General features: G+C 40.0%; 1 protein-coding gene across 1 annotated transcript; it reads left to right on the top strand.

Annotated features, from left to right (window-relative positions):
- Positions 1-1,660: 1,660 nt before the first annotated feature.
- On the top strand, positions 1,661-20,681 carry LOC145979353 (pickpocket protein 19-like). Its single transcript, XM_083112215.1, has 9 exons — positions 1,661-1,701; positions 4,426-4,591; positions 6,612-6,742; positions 9,277-9,397; positions 10,396-10,672; positions 11,799-11,852; positions 14,291-14,420; positions 19,226-19,323; positions 19,849-20,681. Exons 1-9 carry the CDS (start codon positions 1,661-1,663, stop codon positions 19,956-19,958), a joined length of 1,128 nt encoding a protein of 375 aa, XP_082968341.1. The 3' UTR covers positions 19,959-20,681.
- Positions 20,682-22,415: the final 1,734 nt, after the last annotated feature.

The raw sequence follows: 22,415 nt of genomic DNA, 5'->3' as shown, positions 1-22,415 counted from the left end.
GAATTTAATAAAAGCTTAATAAAATGTAATTTGTCGGAATATGAAGCATAATTGTGTAAGAAATAATGAATTATGTAGGTTGCACCATCTCACCTACCCTGCATGAGCTTCCGATACAATTCAAAAGCGCAGGAGGCATCGGATATATTGACAGCGAAAATTATTGCATAAATTAGTTCTGTTTCAGTATAAACATACCATTTTACAATAGAATTATCATTTACTTGAGTTATGCATCCATCGTAAAAGTTTATAGACTGGTTGTTTTTAAATGTCTTATATTATAAATGTTTATAAAAAATCTGAACACAACGCCAACGCTGTATTGACGAGTTTCTTGTAAGTACCGAGACCATTGAGCCCTTGTCTTATGAGCAGCACTTCTCTTGCTATAATCTGGGTCGACTGTCGGCCGGGATTTCATGATAGATAGAGTTCAACAAGCCAGCAGAAATTGGATTTAGTTACTTAAATATTGATAATAAATATTACGTTGCTATACAATTTTCCATTATTAAGAGTAGTACATTTGTAAATGAAATCAAGTAATTTTGATTATTTTACACTTATACCAATCCAAATTAATAAATGACTGAAAATAGGGTGCACTTGACTTCTTTTAAAAATTGTTTTCCGTGTATTTTATATCAATTATTATACCCTATTTCATCTACTGATTCTTAGGTATCAGACACAATTGAAATTATATATTTGTGTACTAAATAAGATATGTAATTTGCAATATTTCGGTATAATTCAGCCCTTATATTGAAGATATATCATTGAAGGGTGCTTTTAAACTGAAACAATAAATATGATGTTTTCCATACTTATGTGCATGGACCAAAGAAAATAAGTTATTATTTTAAGGAAAGATCAAAGCATTGAAGAAGACAAAGTAATGTAATGTTAATACAAGTCTGAGAATAATATATTTTTCTTTTAAGCTTCTCCGTATTTTCAGTTATTGTGATTGTGTTATTCTGTTAATTTATTAAAAAAGAAGAGAGAATTAGAGAAAATAATCTAAAGCCCTGTAGTAAGCTAATGACTTGGGACGGCCTATAAATTAGTAGGTCACGTTACACTCTGGCGATTTAGAAATTAATTTAATTATTATAATATAGTAAAATACAACATTATCGACATTTTGTTTATACAGTATTAGTATATAGTAGATAAATATTAACATTTCATGCGAGTAGGGGCAAAAGTTGATCCTTATAGTCAGGGCCGCCGTTAGGGGTGTGCAACGTGTGCCACCGCACAGGGCCTCGCGCTTCCAAATCAGTTATTTGCTTATCTTTTGTGCAAACGCGATTGCACTCGAATAGAAGGAAGAATAACATAGTTGTGAAAAGAAAAATTGTGTCATAACAAAGTTGTATTTTTGGTAACGGACAACTACGATGTCCCCTCTTATCAAGCCACCAGTAAAAATTCGCCGACAAGGATCAACGACCAATTTGTGACTCCAACTTTCCCTGATTTCCTGCCTAATGTTCGACCGAGGACAGGCATCGTAAAGTGGTTGTCTGGAAACCGAGGCCCAGCAAATTTGAGGACGAAAGGACTAAAACAAGAGTCGGCATCAAAGCCTTGAAGGTCCGCTGCTGGGCTCTTCACTACAACCTCTCGTGTTTACAACAGCAGCGGCAAGATGAAACCTTCTACCGAGTGTCTGAGACGTGCAAAGCACGTGTGAGTTTTTTTAAGGATGCTGGTGCTTCCAATTAAGTAACTAATCTGATGTTTCGTGTCTTATCTTGACATACTTAAATACATCCAAAATTACTGAAATCATAAACAAAGTTGCTACTACGTATATAAAGATAATGTTCCAAATATTTGTATCAAAAATACTTAACATATATTGTTTATTTACTTATAGAATGAAATATGATATGAAAATATTATTTTATGGAAACAATGCAAATTCACTACAGTGTCAAAATTCAATGAATAGTAAAGAAAACAATTATGTTATTGGATATGATTAAATATTGCTACTTTTTAGTTAAAGTAACAATATGATATTGAACGTTCCCGGCTTTGCAATTAAATATGTACTAGGGGTAAATGAGATTGATTGAGTGATCGATTTGTTGTTTTAAGTTCACTTTAAGCCCAGATAGGCTAATCGGGACTGGACTAACCGGCGGCCCTGCTTATAGTTATATAAAATTATTAATAATAATAACAAGAAACTCATTCACTGTGTATGATACTCCCTCTGTCTCATAATTATTGTCCGGTACACCTTTGGTTGTGTTCTCACAATAATTGCCCAATATTCAAACTGTGACATTGGTGTGTACAGAAGAAGAACATAAAACAAGGGAATGAGTCATACAACTTTACTACTCAAGGAGCAGTACAAATTGTGCTTTCCATCTGCCTCTTCGTCTGTCATTCCTGTACTACCATTTTGGCATACCGGACTATAATTATGGGACAGAGGGAGTAGATAATTGCATAGCTAAATCGCGTTTTGTGCCATGATACACGCAACGCACTCCTCATAGTAAGCTCTGCATTCCCTAGATTCCACATCTTGCCATCACTTATGCCTAGGGTTATCAGATCAGTATGAGCCAGAAGTAGAACACAGAGTTCCATAATGTAAGAATCTAAGTAACAACGTGTGAAGTCAATATGCCCTCTTCGTATGATGAGTGGAATAAAATGCAGCTAAAGTTAAACTTAAAACACTAAACTAATTCTACCTTATAATACAATACCAGTAAGAAATGCTCTCGAACTCACAGTTTCGCATGCTGTGGTCTCATAGCAATTCTCTTCCATTTCAACAATGTCGAAAAATTGTTCAAACAAGGGTGTGGTTAAGCTGATTGTAGTAAACACAAGAAATATTTTATATAATGGAGATAATACCGTTTTGCTTTATCGAATTATTTTAGGGGAGCAAAAGGGGCAATTTCGATTGAAGGATTTAAGGTACTGTAACCCCCGTTACTGCTTCACTGGTTCTAACAGCTTATAATATACAACTCGCTGCGCAGTGGCACTCGTTGAGGAGTTTGTAGTTTTGCTACTTTTATTGTGATGATATCTGTGATGATTTTATTTATTTATTATGTGTCATGCCCTGAGATGCCTTGGTGCTCGTTGGGGCGAGGTTCGTGTGGAGGACTATAAGTGGTACCACAAGCAAAGAAACCTGCGCAGAACCACGACTCCTGTGCACCGTACTCCCGCGTGGAGGGGAGGAGGAGAGTGGACCATGCTTCCTTATGGCCCGGAGGAAGGGAAAGCTGAGCGGGGACCTATCGTCCATTTTTATTTTCCTTGTGGTGGAATGCACCATACTGCCCTCTCGTTCTATTTATAACTCGTTTCCACCCTGGCACTTGTTGAAGGTGAGGGTCTCTGTGTGGACAATTTATTTGATTTTGTGCTGTTGCGCAACGGATTATTATTATTATTATTATTATTGTGTGTATCTTTACTTGTCATTATATGCTTTTTTTCGATTGACGGGGCCTGTTTGAATTGATTTATTGTCTTATATAGTTTTGCTATTGCCCTTGTTGTACATTTATGTACATTTTTTTTTTTTTAAAATATTGAAATAAATTCCTGAATCTGTTAAGGCGTTCACTCGTCTTGAGATCGTTCGCTGCGGGACGGCGTAGGTTCGAATCCGGCTCTGGTCGGAATTTATTCGGCCTACGTATAGGACCGGTGGCAACCCACCATCGTGAGGAAATTGGGGTGCTCCGAATGAGTGAGCGGTAACCCGGCCGAGAAGACCTACAACGGCTGGGGGTTCGTCGGGCTGACCACCCGTCAACCCAATACTGGTCTAAGATCTCCACGCTATAACAGGTGACGGAGGAACAGTGTGGGAGGGAGACCAGCAGTCGGTAGGTAAGCCAAGGCTCTCATAGGGCTGTCGCGCAGTGGTTATTATTATTATTATATTTCAAAAGTAAGTTATGAGTTTTGTTTTGACTGCAAATCTTAATATTCTTCCGTTCTTTGGGAGGCGTCATTTGTACACCATTATAGAGTCTCTTGGTATTCATGGTATGTAGTAATATTATTATTACCACAAATATATTGTTGCTACCGTGCCCGTCGCAATTATTTGTGTCACCTTGCACGGTTTGTCATGTCTTCCGTGTAGATACAATTGTCTTGCTTCAGTTTGTTTATTAAATAATTCTCCTGAAAAAAACACTTTAGGGACAATCATTTTAAGCATTCCTATTGAGCACTACAGAATTATATAAAGTAATTTTTACGGCCTTGATCTAATTCTCAAATATGTAGGGAATATGGGAATTGGCAAACCCTGTCGTTGCGCAGTGTCAGCGTAGGTTGGAAATAGTTTAGGATATTGCTAACAGATGGCGACAGCAGTACGATTAACGAGAACGATTTGATTTCGTTTCTTTACAGGTATACGAAAGGACTGGATGCCGAAGAAGTTCAGGATTTTTTTACTCTCGCGTCAGACCTTGGAGTCCAATGTTTGGATTACTTCCGATATAACAATCCAGTTTCGAACAAAACGAAGAAAAACAAGAAGTGGACGCAATTTAGCATCAGAGATTTTATGCTGAAGGTAAGATTATCAAGAATAGAATAATTGGCCCATTACACTAGCACTGGTCTAGTAAAGTTATACAACCAGTGTGAGAAATAACGTGGGGGGGGGGTCAAGGATTCCCCCCATAGAAACTTTTATCCCTGGTAAAATAAAATTATTTTTATCCCCGCCAGGGATGTTTTTATCCCCTCAATGAAAATGAGATTAAAAACATATAGTATACAATTTCTTACGTATACGTAACAAACAAGCAAATAAAATCTATTAATGGACCACTCCTCAAAGATTACCCTGCCGAAAAGTATTGTGGTGCATGATCACCTGCCCTAGCTCGCTTCCTGCGTATACAATGCTATGTCAGCAGATGAGAAGGTGTTTGGCCCCGACTTCCGCAAGGACAGAGAAGGAAATAGGCGAGGAGTCAGGGGAGAAAGTCAGTGCTTGATTTTGTTGTGTGTGGACAGGGAAGAGGCTTCGATTAGTGCGAGCTAGTTTGGAGCGAGCGTGCACCATCATCGACAGTATGTGTTTTCCAAAACAGGGTCTTTCTATCTATCACCTTTTGCTTCATTTAGTTGTATAATTTGAGGCAGAGTCACTTGGGGATGGTTTCCGAATATCGCGTGCATCCTCTTTTATATAGACCGCCCCAAGGGACTCTGTACAGTATGCAGCATTGCGGTTTAAAGAAGGACACCATTCTGCAACTGACCGAACCGAGACAACACAGGCGTTTTCCACTGAAGTTTTCATGGCAGAGTGCTGATATTTTACAAGTATTAAAGTGTTCTCAAGAAACTTGTAGGTAGATTATATGGGCATTAAGTGTGAACTTGAGAATGGAAATTTGGTGAAGTTTTTGGTGTTTCTATTTCGATAGCTCTTTTTGTGTGCGAGTTTGGGTTTTCTTACAATGTAAATACTGTTTCTATTACGTTATAATAACCACCCCCTAGTAACCCTATAGCGCTACAGCCCAATATTGGGCCAAGGCTTACCTACCGACTGCTGGCCTCCCTCCCACGCGTGCCGCCAGGGGGGCGTGGAGATCTGCAACCAGACTAGGGGGACGGGTGGTCAGCCATTGTAGGACTTCGCGACCGGATTACGCTCACTCACTCGGAGCTCCCCAATCAAATCTAATGATCTAGGTTAGGACCAAATTTTCAGCTTCGTCACACCCCTACTCACTGGTAATATGTAAAAATTTGCAAACGCAAAAAATAAAAAGCACCTTCGTCTCGGAATGAAATCTCAAATACGCCACTGATGCTCACCCCCCTCAAAGCAAAGCTTAATTCACACAGTGTATACAACTGTATAGCCGGTTCCAGCTAACTGTGGAGCAAGGTCGCGGATAGCATCAGAGAAGGGAGGGAAATCTATTGGCCAGAGCGAAGCAGTAGGCGCTGACGTGCAGGCTGGTAACTTCAGTCGCTCTCCCGCACTCCACGCAATCCCGTTCTTCTCACGTGTTCATTGATGGAGCAGTCTCACGTCACTACTTGCGTAGAGACTTGATTTCTTTTGCCTGCTCCACAGTTAGCTGGGACGGAGTATAGTCTTGTCTCGTTCCCATACGGTCCCTGTCGAATAAAGCGCATTCTAGTAGGAATGCCCTAGTTGGTGCTGAACTAACTTTCTAGGTAGCAATCATGGCCGCCTGGCTGACTGCTTGACTAGTTTGGAGGAATATGGTTTGATAAAGTATGTATTTAAGCAGCGCCATTGTTTTGTACCTAATAACGTTTTACACGAAACTTTATTCCTCTCGGTTGAATAGTTATCGGGTTTTAAAAATGTGAAGTGATACATTGTTTACATCTCACGCGGCCGCCATTACAACTTCCCTCGCATGGGAACAAAAGTCTATCGACAAGTACATTGATAAGTATCGTGTGAGGCAAAAAACTAGCAAATTGGTAGCCAGTCCAGCGGCAACTAGGGCATACCTACTGGAAATCCAGTTCCGTGTGATGCGGGCTTAAGTTAACCTTTCTAATGTTGCAGACTCACTATGTTCTGTTTTGTCCAGGTGGCGGAACCCGTGAAGGAGGTTTTCCACAGCTGCGCCTTTCGCAGCGTTTCCGTCCCGTGCGAGGACCTGTTCGAAATCGTCCGAACAGAAGACGGTCTCTGCTACACGTTCAACTCCGCTCTGCAGAGGTAAGAAATTGGTCGATGTACTGCCGTATCTTCTGCTATAATCTCCACCACTTCGATCTATACTCGATCTCGGTAATCTCTGGAGCAAGTGAACTAAACATGTCTGCGCAAGTAGCAACTCGAGAGGACTCTGCCTGAACGCGTAAGGGCAAAAGAGATTGCCTGGAGAGCGTAATCGATCCAACTGCGGCTATAGTGCTGGTCCCCAAAGAAACCTCACTTTACTTCAAAGAAAGTTCCGAAAGATCAGTTTTCCCCCTTACAACCATATATCAGGTCCACGTGGAGTCCAGTAAATCCTCCCCTGAAACCTTTCCCACCAATAGCGTTCGTCCAAGAAATGACAGCTCTCATCAAGTCCACGTGGACTAAATGAGATGTTGCTAATTCAGTTTCATAGAGATTTTTGAACACGAGGTTGCGGTTCTCTATCTTTGTTAGGTTGTGTTATTGTGTTTTGCTATTTTTCTATGCAATATGAAGACCTTGGGAGTAAAACGTTACAGTGAATGAATGGATGTCTAAACTCTGCAGGTAAAAGTGACAACAGCGCTTTGCCGAAAAACAGGTGGTGGCTCGAAACCAGATACGGTTCCGGTCAGCTTCCTCTGGGGTTATGTCAAAGATGCCGAACTGCTGCTACGTTCAGGACTTGGGGTATACCAGCGATTTGCAGCAGCGTGCACTGCTTTGCCCCGCCCACTCGATTTCTCCCCTTCTCTACCGTTATGCGCAACTTTGCTCCACGGATTCCCGGGACAGAGTATAGAACACATAACTTCTCGAGTCTAAATTATACACATTCGACCACTTCCCACATTAATAAACTTCCTAACATTCCATAACTAGCTCCATCTACATCACACACAAAAAAATATTATTGTAAAGTGTAAATGATCAATTAAGATTCGGAAGTAATTAGTTCATTAAATATTGGTTTGTCGCTCAATCATATTCAACAGGGTCAATGTTTCACTGCTTTCCGACGGCGTAGGAATAATGGAATTGCCTTGTAATCAAGAGGTCTTGCGTTCCGTTCTCGGTGGAGACACGATATCACTTCAAAGCGCAATTAAACAAACACCAATGTATCGCGTGACAATGAAAATTTCTAGAGCAGCAGATCTAATTTATCTGACGCAATGAACATTTTCTATTATTACAATTATGCTTAGTAACAGTCCTAATAATGCTTACGTGAATAGATTAGACAAATTAGTCCTGTTATTCCTATTAATAGGGCTGAGCCGATCCTCACCGATACCGATGCTTAAATATTATAGTAACTATAAGTTGTTCAAAATATTATTTGCATTTCCAATTATAATCATTATTTTATTAGAGTTTTGCTTCAAAATATTCAAGGATTACGTAGGAATAATCGCAAAATAAATAGGATTGAGCCAATACCACTTGGAACCGATACCCATGCTGATACTATCGCCCGATATTGAAAGTTTTTTTTTCAAAATATTGACTAATATTGTTGTATAAGTACTCCACTGTAATTATATCCATCAATTTACTATGATTCTTGCTTTAAAATACAGCGTGTCCACAGAAACATTCCGTGATTATAAACGACCACAAAATTTTAATTAAGTATATTACGAAATTTATACCATTCGAAACAACAGCTCAAAGAATTTTAGCGGATGTGTAATTGTTGGCGTTAACTACGACAATAGATGGCATAACAATAAAATAATGAAAAATTAGCCAAAAGTAGCAGAAAAACACATTTGAGGATGTAAGAGGAAATTAATGAAGTGGACAATTTGTACGGTAATACTCATGGATCCCACTGTACAAACCTAAACATCCAGTAAACATCAACAAGTAACACAATTTGCTTCTAACAACAATGCCGTTTACAATAACACATTAACAATCGAAAGATCTTTTGGTGTGTTCTCTCTTGTCCTCCATTACGTTTCTTCTTCTTCTTCTTATTCTTATTCTTATTATTTGAAGTGTCTTTGCAACACTCATTCATATAGCATTGTACAGTGGAATCCATGAGTATTACCGTGCAAATTGTCCATTTCATTAATTTTCTCTTACATCCTAAAATGCGTTTTTCTGCTATTTTTGGCTAATTTTTCATTCTTTTATTGTTATGCCATCTATTGTCGTAGTTAACGCCAACAATTACACATCCGCTAAAATTCTTTGAGCTGTTCTTTCGAATGATATAAGTTTCGTAATATACTTAATTAAAATTTTGTGGTCGTTTATAATCACGGAATGTTTTTGTGGACACGCTCAAGAATTCTATCAAAATATTAAAATACATGTTATATTATCACAAAATTCAGTTTTTACAGACAAAACTGGTGGAAAATAAAAAGAAACTTTGTATTTTACGTAACTTTCAGGATAATTAGCCTCCGCGAAAATGTCACGAGAGATTTTTGCGAAGCCCGTGAATGTCCAAAATGCCGGGAAAGTATCGGCTCAGCCAGCCATACTTGGTACCCATTTTCGGGTCCTGTCTGTGAAAAAATCACCCATGTATTGTATTGTTCTTCCAGCGAAGGGAGATTCGTTGAAAGGCTTGGAAGGATCCCGCTGCGTAACAGCGCGGCGGGGAGAGTCAGCGGGTTGTTGGTCTACCTGAAGGAACGGACGGACGGAATACCACGACACATGACGGTGAGTTCCTCTCGTTACTATTGAGAAAGAAATGTCAGCTGACGAGACTTTTTATTAATGACACACGTCCTAAATCCGTCATTGGTTCCAACTGTTGCGTGAACAATTCGACATTGGGACAATATATGAATGGGCGTCGCCAGAAATGTTTGTAGGGGAAGGGGTCAGGTCCATGATAAACTTGATTACTAGAAATAGTAGCAATAATAATTATTATTTTCATTATCTTTTTACATTTCATCCCGTTAGTGTACTGAAATCCGTAGTTATTCTAATTTTGTTAACTTAAAATTCAGTTAAAGGTTGTTATTTGTTTTCTCTCATAAAACTAATTTCGGAGACGGTGGAAGCATTTATTCTTTGGAGTGAATGGTAGAATATCAGCAACGTAGCCTGGTTCCTGCATTTTATGCTCATTTTTATTTACATCAAACGTATTTTTACTTTGCTTATTTGAACATAATATCTGTTGTTATCAATAAAAATAAGAAGCTTTTTTTAATTTTTTGTTACTTGAAATAAACAGTGCCAATTTCCGGGAGTGGGGTCGACACATTCGACCATGATATGAATATATGTGTTTACAAATATGACTATCATAGGGTGTTCTGGAAAAATCACCCAGGCCAAGAAATGCTATTTTACATCGTACATCTTTCAAAGTATTTATTCTTGTAATAGAAAACATTACAGACATTCTACATGTTGGATCATCACAAATGCCCAATACATTTATATGTGTGTGTGTGTGTGTGTGTATATATATATATATATATATATATATATATATATATATATATATATATATTGCTTATAACATTTAATGTAAGAGAAATCTTTGACAGCAACAGAAGCAAACCGAAAATCGCAGTTTGTGACTTACGTTATTTTCCCTGAACACCTTAGATATTGTCATGGAGGGAAGAAATCATCCCCGTTCCCAACCCCCTACCCTCTGGCTTTGAGAATAGTTTCTGTTGAAAGCGTAAATCTTTCAGATCTACCTCCACAGCCCGTACAGCGTCCCGAACATCGCGAAGTACCTGGGCGTCAATCCTGGGAACTGGATACTGTTGGTGGCGACGCCGGAGCAGACGTTCAGCGAGGATGACGTCAGATCGGTGGACTTCGAGCGTCGCCAGTGCGTGTTTCCAGAGGAAATGGCGTCGAGAGTTTCGGGAAAGACCTACGACCAGGAGAGGTGCTTGATGGAGTGTCGGGGAAGACATATTGAGAAGTCGTGTAACTGCTCCTACTACATGTATCCACGCTTCGGTGAGTTTTATATATATATATATATATATATATATATATATATATATATGTCCTCCTCCGTAGTCGAGCGGGTTAAGGCGTTCACTCGTCTTGAGATCGTTCGCTGCGGGACGGCGTAGGTTCGAATCCGGCTCTGGTCGGAATTTATTCGGCCTACGTATAGGGCCGGTGGCAACCCACCATCGTGAGGAAATTGGGAAGCTCCGAGTGAGTGAGCGTAACCTGGTCAAGAAGACCTACAATAACGGCTGGGGGTTCGTCGGGCTGATCACCCGTCACCCCAATACTGGTCTGAGACCTCCACGCTATAACAGGTGACGGCGGAACAGTGTGGGAGGGAGACCAGCAGTCGGTAGGTAAGCCAAGGCCCGCCATGGTGCTGTAGAGCTGTAGGGTTATGTTATATATATATATATATATATATATATATATATATATACACATAACGTTAAGAGGGAAACATGTTTTCCATTAACTTTGTTTCCATGAAATACATGGATGAAATCATTTAACTTCAGAAAAAAATGGATTGATTGATTGAGTTGGTGTTTATGTCTACTTCATGCACAGTAAGGTTAATCGAAACTGGACCTACAGTTTAAAGTGTGATCCAAACCACGATGTGCCTCCACCGGGTATTGAACCCGCGATCCCTTGATTACAAGCAACGACGCAACCGCTCCGCTATAGGGGAGGCAAAGAATGAGAAAATGATGATAGAATATCAATAGATAAATGTCGATGTGCACTAATTACAATAACATTTAATATAATTTTACATTACTATGTATATTCAGATTTTTATTTTATTTTAAGCTATTTATCATTCCTTAATTGTTGTCAAGGCGATTTCAAGTAGCTAAATCTAGAATGAACATAAGGGAATTTAAAATTAATATTGAATTCTGCAATGTCTTTGAGTTGCAGTTTTAAGTCCACTTTTATGCACATTTAGGCTAATGGGACTAGACCTACAGTTTAAAAAGCGATTCTAACCACCGGATATCAAACCCGGGACACCTTGATTACAAGGCTGTTTGACAACGTCAACATTACACGCATCTAAATATAACTGTTCATTTAATTGGTAAAATGTGTAACAGATATATGTTTATTTTTCCCTTAGATGACGTAGTGGATTGCAGTCCCATCCATATGGAATGTTTAATCAGTGTAGTGGGTAAGTGTTACAATGTAGTGCATTTTATTATTATTATTATTGTAGGAACATTGAATGTACTAATACTTACGACAAATTAAAGCAGATAGTTAACGTGTCTCAGGGGCGGCCGCTCATAAGGACGATACAGACGCCACACTGCCGTGTGTAATCACAAGTGAACAAACAATACTTTAACATTTATATATTAGCGTCTGAATTGCAAATATTCCGTTGCTTATAGATCGTTGGTTAGTCGGTTCTGTATTCATTCTTCCGCGACAATTGCGAAGTTTGCACGCAACCGTGCGGGGGAATATGCAACTTCGAGAGAAATGTGGCGGGGCGCCGTCCTCCCAATTTACGAGACGTAGAGCATTCTCAGGCGCGGCCGCGAGGGTTAAGAGGCGAGGGAATAGCACGCGCGGGATCTGTGCATGGGAGGACGGAGGGTTTGTCGTCCGAAACCCACCCCCTAGGCGAAACTGGCCTTCTCTCCGGTGAACTGTAAACAATGAAGAGTTGCCAGAAGCAATGAAGTTAACGCAAGAAGAAAAATTAACAACAGTCGAAAGAAATCATTCTGTATTCCATAGAGCAATATATAACGCAATTTCCAATGAGGAAAGAAAATATCGGTAACTGAAAAAGTACAGACTGGTGCTTGGTTTTTGTTATTTACCGTCGCTTTCTGCTACTTTTCGGTAATCACGACGATGAGGATAAGTGATGATATAATTAAATTGATGGAAGGGCACTCACAAAGAACACCCATGCCAAGATTCGAACCCAGGATCCCTGGCTTTGTAATGCGGTATGCTAGCCACATAAGTCGGCTACAGCTTCTTGTTACTCGCAAAATTAGATTTAATTACATGTTTTGATTAGCACGTTTTGAAAAAATCCTTATAGTGTGACAAAGTTTCACAATTTCTTTTCAAGCCGGCTGTTAATTAAATTAGAAACTAGTCATCTAAACTCACCAAGAGCCGCTACAGGAACCTGTGAACTACGAATTTCTGAAAATTTGTCAAAATTGTCTGACAACCCCGAGGCAATAAAATGACCGCTTGGGAAGACGATAGTATTGATACTTGTTGTTTTCCTTGGAAAAGTGAAGCTTTTTCGGCAGAGTGTGCTGTAGTTGTGCGTTTGTTACGATGAGCAATGTGGAGAACTTGTTGGTGCGAAGTTTTTCTGCCAGAAGTCTGAATGAAAAAATAAACAAAAAACCTAGATTGAATTTGAATCTAGAACAAGCATGTCTGAAGAAGATTTCTGGTAAGTTTGAATTTTTTACTGTAGAGCTTCTGGTAACGCAGATATCTCCTTTCCAGTGAGATATTATTTACTTTGCTGCCCTATTTCACATATCAATTAGTCATGTTGGACAGGAAAAGTTCTTTGTCTAACATTTTTATTAGTAATTTTCACGTTCGATGCACGTAAATATTCGTCATTGTGCTCATCAAGCTGTGTAAAAACTAATATCCATTCTTCTGAATTTTCCCATCTGTTAAGTTAAAAAATGCAACAACTAAATCTGTTAGAATTCTATTTCTTTTTCCATCTTTCGTCATCTTCGCATTACTGTTAAATAATTATTAATTTATCATAATATGTGCAAACGTGCAAAACATGATATTCGGTAAAGACGAATATATCAATTTCTTATCACGTTGGCTGTTATATACGAAATTAATCATTTAAACTCACATTACAAGTAGAGCAAATTTGTGAGCTGTCCCCCTTCCACTTTGGTTCACCACGAGCCGCCACTGATGTCTCTATGTGTGAGAAAGATGACTTTGCAAGGAACACGTGTGAAAACTAATGCTTTCGTGGAGTCCTGATCGCGACTATTTCTTTTGTTATTATTTTCAACTTCGTACAAGAACTTTAATTTTACATTCCTCAATGTTTTACTTATCACGCACCCATTGAATTTTCTTCGCTTCTAATTAGCTTACTTGGAAAGTTGGCCTTCAATAGCAATTTTTGTAGGGGTGGTCAAGTCAGACCATGATGTAAAATTGAATAATACAATGGTAGTAACGCTGTTGAGCTTTGTTTCCATGTTAATAAAACATTAAAATGCTGTCCAAGGCAAAATTTATTGTATAAAAATATACACTAAAAACGTAACGTTTCCACCCTATTGTAACTATTGTTTTATTGCCAATTTGGCCGAACCAAGCTTCTACAGGGGACTGACTCAAGTCTGAACTTGACAACATCGAGTCTGCTACTCACGTTACTGCCACAAATAAATTAATCTTTCCTCACTTCTCATGTAAAATCCGCGTTACTTGCAAGAAATATATATTTATTCGACTATGGACTTCGGTGACCTTTCGCCCAAAAGGCTAGATCCAATTAATATTTATTTATTTAGAAGTGAAATTTAATTGCGTGTTTGTGCTATCATGTTGATCTAATCGCCTGCCCTCCTGTTACAGGGGATCTCCTGGTTCAGAAACCGCCGCCAGGGACCGCTGGCTTCGACGACGACGCAGGGGGCATTGAGTGCAGCTGCCCCCAGAGCTGTACGGAGACCGATTACTTCATGGAGCACAGATTCGAGCACTTGTAAGCAGTGGCGGCCAGCGGCAACTATGACGGGTAGTGACAACGTGATCAAGTAAATAGAAAAAAAAAACCTCTGCAATGCCCCCCCGCCCCCTCCTTGAGGATTCGCCACTAGCCAAGATGTTTTTCCTCGTTTGGTAACGTGGAAAACAACATGTGTTTAAGTAATAACGTATTAATCCGATTCATCTTCACTCACTAACCTATCTTTATACACTACAGGACACGTCCCTAAAAATATAACAATTACAAGAGGAAAGGAAAAACAAATCCTATCACCTTCTCCTCCCCCATGCACACGTATTCTAACTGGATGTCGAAAATATCTTTGTTATGAAAAGAAATTGTCGAAATGCCAAAGGAAACTCGCATCATCATAGGATATTTTTAAAAAAGTCTGTATGGCCCTCTTGGTGCATCTATCTATTATCAAAAATGTTCATTTAACTTTGGAAAAATATTAGGTTCGTTTCTCCAAAAGTAGGCAGAAATTATTCCCCAACGGGTCTTACAAACCAGTCGTATTTAGCGACTTTTTTTCTGAAGGTGGCAACTGTGTCGTCTCAACACTGCGAAAGTTCCCTTGCCAGGCCAGGCTAAGACTGGCACGGTTTCTTATGGGCTAACCCCGCCCCCTGCCACTTTGTTCTCGGCTCATGGTGGAAATGTTCCTCGCTGAGACTTCTTCAACCCTCTGCACGTGTGTCAACTTGGTTAGGTCCATGATTAGGCCAGCTCTTCCACGGCACGGACTGTTGCCTCGCGAGTGTACGAACGAAACAGCTGGCGATGCAGTGAGGAGATTGGGGCGTTAGTCACGTCAGCTTGACCGATTGTAAGATTCGAATCTCCTTGTCTGTAAACTATCAATGTATTAATTTAACTTTACTTGGCGACGTATGATTTCTTCTGAGGGTAGTGCCATGGCACGGCGGCTCTACCTCTTGAGCCGCCGCTGCTTGTAAGTACGTCATTTTGACTTGTTGCAAGCGTAACACCTACGTGATTATGACGCACCTTTACGCTAAGAGTACGCACAAAACCCAAAATATGCCAATTGACACAAACATGTTGACTCCAATAACAATAATAATTCCTTGATTTAGCGGCCAAGGTTCAGCCGTAGGCTGCTACCACCAAACCATTGTCATGAGCTACATAATTGAGTTTGTGTTTTAAGTCCACTTTGTGCACAGTAAGGCTAATCGGGACTGGACCTACAGTTTAAAGTGGGATCCGAACCACTTGTGCCTCCACCGGGTATCGAACCCGGGACACCTTGAATATAAGACGACAACGCTACCACTGCGCCATCGGTGAGGCGCATGATCTACATAAGAAAATATAAGTGTATACAGGGTGCGTCACGGAAAACGGACTGTTTTCAAATGGGGATCTCGAAGCAGGGAGAAGGAGTAGAGATGAAAGTAGTGGCACTGAACACGCTCGGCCGTGCCATTGCACGGTTCGGATCGGCTCGGCACATACACTCTGTCCAGGAATCTACCTATGGAGCAAGCGAATGAAAACAAGTCCTCTGCGCAAGTAGGACGGTTCGAACTAGACGCGCTAGAGGAGATGCGAGTGCATTGAGGGGGAAACACGGTTGCAGCTACCAGCAGTTTTCAGGATCGTCCACTCGCTTTCTCCCCCTCTCTCCGTTATGCGCTTCCTTGCTCCACAGACTCCCGAGAACACTGCGTCGCCCCTGCATCCCCTCACATTACGGTGGTTGCGGGGGCGTTCTGCGTGGTTTTTAGTAACTTCCCCCCAACTCTAGCGGTTCATCAAGATAGATTCGTATCCCACGAGGAAAATATGTTATCAGAGAGAATTTCGCGTCGACCTCTTGCCCCCGCCTGTTTCCGTGCCAAGTGCCCCTCGGCCGTGACCGTGTCTGCCCACATTCCGAGCCTCCTCCATCACGCCTTTTATCACGTGTTGTCGATATTAGGTTAAGCTCCCAACGGGTCGTGGAAACAACAAAACTGTTTATGCACATTTGAAGTCCGTGCTTTCTCAGGGCAGAGAATTTCGTATTAATACGCTGACCCCTCTTTACAATGTTTCTGGAATTTCACGTGCAATGACTGCTTCGATCCCCAAGGGCGTTCAGTGGTTGACCCAGGATCTCACTAAAGAGGATCCGGCGAGAGAATGGACTTGAGGAAACGCAGACTTTCCGCCTCCAGTTCAAGGGGGAAAAGCGGTGTTGCTAACGGTTGCTACACGCCTGATTTTTGTCCAGTCATACACGACACCTCTTCCTGTCAACAACAGTGTTGCCACATGAAGGGAAATTTCCCTTTTGAAGGGAAATTCTAACCGAATTTTAAGCCAAAAGGGAAAAGGGAATTTCGATGAAAATTTCAGGGGAATTTCAAGATATCAGACTGAATAAAACACATTATATTAAGATCTACTTCCACATTCACAATTATTATTTTTTTTTGCTGTCACTTCTTATATCCACTGCATTCAGTTTAAGCCTTTATAGGCCTGGCCTGATTATGTAAGATTTCAGGATTGTTTAACATTTTTCGTTTATACGAACATGGACCAATGAAAATGCTAGCCACTACTTATTATTTATTATTATTATTATTAAACATGATTCCTTAGTTGAAGGGAAAAATTAGTCGAAAAAGGGAAATTGTTCCCCTTGCAGAGGGAAATTGTACAAAGAGATTGTGGCAACACTGGTCAACAAGGGAACAAGCCCCCTTCGCTCGCATTTCAGAGAGAGGCAGGGAATCTGAGACCCATTCGCTTGCTACGCGGCGGCAACCATTACGATTCGCCGTGCTGATTTTGATGAGGGTGCCACCTGCTTCGAAAACGACCCAAAACGAAAAATTTGGCAACGCAGAATACCACGAGAATTCCCCCTCACCACGGCAACTGGACAAAGCCGATTGGTTCAGCTGTTCATGTGACCCTGCTTCGCTTTCGACGGAGAAGACAAAAGTAGAATTTTGACGTTTGTTCTTTCGCCGGAACCACTTTAGGGCGTGTAAGGGATGACCGGCCTTCTGGCAAGACACCCAATTGTCAACAACACTTCCACTAGTACACTCCGCTAACTGCTCTTTGGAGGCCAACGAGGCTCTGGCGTCTGAACCTACGACCAGTATAATCCGTGTAGGGCCGTGTGTGTTGTCCTTATGTTTACTTTTTTACTTACCTTTACAGCCTCAGGAAGGGATATTTTAGTTCTAAAACACGCGTTCATTTTAGTTATGATAAGCGGCTTGGCCTGTATAAAGTGACGGGTGCACACAGAGAACTAAATTCATGATACCGATTGATGCAGAAGAACGCGTCGATTGATGCACTAAAGTGTGTTCTATGGCATCTGCGAAGAATCCGATTCACATTTCATGCATTTTAGTGCATTTTGTATGTCGTAAAAGAAACACGAAAGTGCATCACCTGATGCAAGCGAGGATTTCTTTCAGTCGAGATGCATTATAATGTATCATTTGATGAGTTTTGATGCACATTCCTGCATCTTTTTCAATGATGCACTTAAATGTTTCGTCTGAGCAACAGATGAAACGTCTTAAGTGGATCATCGAGAATGATGCAGGAAGGTGCACCAAAACGCATGAAGGTGCATAAAAATGCATCAAAATGATGCATTATACTGCATCTCGACTGAAAGAAATCCCCACTTGCATCCCATGATGCACTTTGATGTTTCTTTTACGACACAAAAATGCACTAAAATGCATCAAATGTGAATCTGATTCTTCTGACATAAAACACACTTAAGTGCATCAATCGACGCGTTTTGGTGCATCAATCGGTATGATGCATTTAGTTTTCTGTGTGTGCAAGATAGCCCAAGTGCTGACGCACGCAGGAGTTTCACTTCAAACAGTCAATCAGAATCTCATTACTAAATGTTCATCAGCTTTAAATGTTCATCGTTCATCCTCATCATCGGATGATGATGTAAAATAAAGATCGGAACCACGAAAGCACATAGAGGGTGTCGAGGTAGTTGCATTCTTGATTTTGCCTATACTGGAGATGATGTGATCATCACCATGCTTTACACCTAAATCATTTAAAAAGTCCAAATAACATGTCAAATGTTTGACATATGTTCTCATTATCACAAATATAAGTTTGTCTTTATCGTTTAGAGTCAAAGCCAAAGTTCGAATTCTTGCCTAGCTAAGGGTGTTTTTCTCAGCGTCCCTTCATCAATTTCACCTAATCATCACTCACTCTCATCGTCGCAATTAGCCATGCTGGCAGAAAAGCGACGTAAAATAATGAATATCCGAATTGTCTTGAACTATCTTACGAGCAATATTTTTCACGAAACTATCCACAGCAATCTTGGAGAACACAAATTAACGTGCAGAATTATCTATTTTCCCCCTATCTTTTTGCTGCATTTGAAATTTAAGCATTAATTTAACCATTCGTCTAACTATAGTGGGATACACAAGTATGGTTTGGTAAATTGTCCATGCTTATTTTCATTAATTTTTCTCTTATATCCCTACGTGTTTTTAAGGAATGGATTTTTACGTGTCAGAATCTCATTGCGTAAAATAAAGAGAATAAACATGATGATGTTCAATTTGCTTGATGATACTTATGCATCCCACTCTACTACTGAAGTCGTCAAATTTGTAAACATCTGGAGAATAGCCCTTGTATGTTTTTAATCACTATAAACTGTGTTTTTATTCACAAAGAAACTTTATCTGTAAAGAAAATAATATTATTGGTATTGTGCAGGAAATCACTTATAAAACTTTATTGATTATCGATTTTAACGATTTCAGAGGCACCAAACAATTCACGCTGGTGGACGTCCATTTCCAGAAGGCCTCGTTGCTCAAGTACCGGAGGGAGGTGGCCTACGGGTGGATAGACTTTCTGGGTGAGTGGACAAAGTTAGTGCTTACTTAGTTACAGTACTTAAGTAACCACTTTCACTTACAAAGTTAGTGGAAGTGATTACTTCAGTACTGTTTTTCTTTCGATCCCACTTTATGGAAGGTTGGGCCTCACCCGAAAGAAAATTCTGTCAATGATCCTGGGCGATCGGCATTTAATATCATGTTAATTGACGATTTACTGCAGTTTTAAGTCTGCTGGAGATGATTCGCTCCATTCTTGAAAATCCTTCATCAGATCTGTTCTATCCGGATATAAGAATTATCCGTTGCATCGGAAACAGATATCGGATAATTTGAAATCCGTATTTTCCGGCCATCCCTAGCTTAGACCGAGACTTGAACCCGGAACTTCGGTGGTGAGATCGAAAGTCGAGCACTTAATGCACTCGGCCACCGATCTTTTCAGATCATTATCCCGAAGCAATCATTTCATTTCTATCGGTAAAATAACCTGTTCGTAATTAGGAAAAGAAAGCCCGTAATATCTCTATTTCTCCTGCTTCCAGGGTCCTTCGGGGGAATCCTCGGCCTGTTCCTGGGTTCGAGTCTCATGAGCCTCGTGGAGCTCGTCTATTTCTTCTCTCTCCGCCTCCTGGTGGCGAGGTGCAATCGCTGATCGCCCCAGATCGCTCCGCATCGCACCGGTGGAGACCAGCGCCTTGGCCCCAGAGACAGGATAAGACTGGTCAAGAGATCACACGGCGTACACGCGATACTTGCATATATAGTTCTGATGCGCAGTTCACTTTCATACTTCTACAGCTATAATGCAACATTATACATTTTGTGTAAAAGAAACCTTGGAACCTCGTACTAGTACAATCGGATCCATGAGTATTACCGTCCAAATTGTCCATGACAATATTCGTCCACTTCATTTGACCCAATGAGCTTCAAAAATTAAAAGAAAACTGAAAACAAGCTGTTGACAACTTCTGCACAAGCATACATAAAAATATATAGCTTAAAAACACATGGGTCGGAAAAAAAAATATGAAAATAGTCATCGACAATTTGCACGCTAATACTCATGGATCCCACTGTACAGTGGGATGCATAAGTGTTACCAAGCAAATTGTCCATCACCGTGTTTATTCCTTCATTTTACGCAATGAGAGCTTCAGGAAATGAAACAAAACGCCAAACAAGCTTCTGACAACCTCTGTACAGTGGGATTCATAAGTAATACACAACGAGAGTTTCAAGAATTGAAACAAAATGTCAGTCAAGCTTTCAATAGCTTCTGCACCAGCACACTTACAAATCTATTCCTTAAAGACACTAGGGTGAGAAATAAAAATTAATGATAATAGTCATGGACAATTTGTCGAACAATACTTGTGCATTCCACCATAACCCCACACGTAAAGATGTAGTACTTACAAAGAAACACGTAGGATAGAAGAAAACATAATGAGAACAGCCATGGATAATTTGGAGAGTAATACTTGTGAATCTCACTGTACGTACGTAACGTTGTTAGTAAACTTGGAATTACAATAAAAATCACAAGTCAATACATTAATTGTCAACTGCTCGTGTGTAATAATTGTATGCAAGTAATAATAATGCTATGTGTATGTGTTAATGCAATGCTGTAGAAGGCTTTCAGCGGTGTTCAGCATTTAACATAAAGAATTATTATCAATCAATCGGTCACTCAACATGAGTATAGGTGCTGAGCCTGAACAATGATGATTGGTTGAATTGGTGTTTTAAGTCCAATTTATGCACAGTAAGGCTAATTGGGACTGGACCTACAGTTTAAAGTGGGATCCGAACCACTATGTGCCTCCAGCGGGTATCGAACCCGGGATCCCTTGATTACAAGGCGACGACGCTACCACTGCGCCATCGGGGAGGCCCTGAACAGTGATAAATTCAGAAGGTGGCCCGAACCTGACGGAGCATTCGACAATAGCTAATAAATCTGACAATCATGTTCACTTTGGCTTCCTGTCATTCACTTTAAATTAATGTTAAACGTACTTTTTGTGTTTTTTCGTAGGAGTAAACACTGACTTATTCTTCTATATAATTAAATGTCTAAATGATAAACACATTAAAATTATCGTCCGTTTAGATTACTGCTAAATCAACAAATATGATTTATCAGGGGGCGAGGAACCCGCAGAAAGTTTCATTGATGATGTCATCCACAGATATGCTGTAGAAAGACTACACGCCTTAGTTTGCTGTAAATGTTAATTATTGCATGCTATAGCTAATATAATATTATTGGTTCTGATATCATTATTCTTAAAGTGATAGTTAATTAAACCTAATTATATTTAATTACATATCAGAAACAAGGAACAATCTAAAAATTTTGTCTTGTTTTATCGGTAATATAATTTTTTTGCCCCCGTGAAGTTTTATCCCCCTTCCCCCCTTCGGAGGGAAGTTGCTGGATTCAATACCGAGTTTTAAGGAAGTAGGGATGAGCTATGAAATTTTTGCAGATACCGATCCAGTACTGATCTGATACAAAACAGCAGATGTTCTTTGAAGAATCACATTGGCTCAGTAACCTTCTTATACTTAATGTACTGTATGTAGCAGTGGCGTATACTGGGTTAAGAACCTGGGCTATCGCACCATATCATACTGTTCGAATGGACAAAAATTTGCTGGTGGGGGTGTTTTTGTTTTTTTAACTCATTTGGGGTGGCGGGTTGAAGTGACGTGACGCTGTGATTAAAAATATATACACCTCATAAATGAAACATGGAAATATACACTGTCAGTAAGGAAAGGATTCAAGAATTTCATTCTTATTTACATAAATGAGAGGCCAATACTGTGAAATATTATGTAGGCCTATATACGAGAATAATATTTTCACGATTTTAAGTTCGGGTACTCCTCGTTGGCGCAGTAATAACGTCGTTGCCTTGAAACTAAGGGGTCCCGGGTTCGATACATGGTGGTTTAGATACCACTTTAACTGTAGGTCCGATCCCAATTAGCTTATCTGTTCATAAAGTGGACATACAAGAAAAATCCACAACGATTTGGAGCTTATCGTCATTCGTAAGCCGAATAGACAGCTTGTTAATTATGTCCCTCATTT

The sequence above is a fragment of the Lepisma saccharinum genome, chromosome 26 (genome assembly GCF_977018435.1).
Source record: "Lepisma saccharinum chromosome 26, izLepSacc3.1, whole genome shotgun sequence".
NCBI classification, from domain to species: Eukaryota; Metazoa; Arthropoda; class Insecta; order Zygentoma; family Lepismatidae; genus Lepisma; species Lepisma saccharinum.
This window is presented reverse-complemented; position numbering and strand designations above follow the sequence as displayed.

Bases quoted from the DNA above. Each gene is read 5' to 3' on its own strand.
- LOC145979353 (XM_083112215.1), top strand. From the start codon at position 1,661: ATGAAACCTTCTACCGAGTGTCTGAGACGTGCAAAGCACGT. The intron at 10,673-11,798 runs GTGAGTTTTATA...TTTTTCCCTTAG, and splicing joins CTACATGTATCCACGCTTCG to ATGACGTAGTGGATTGCAGT. The intron at 11,853-14,290 runs GTAAGTGTTACA...CTCCTGTTACAG, and splicing joins ATGTTTAATCAGTGTAGTGG to GGGATCTCCTGGTTCAGAAA.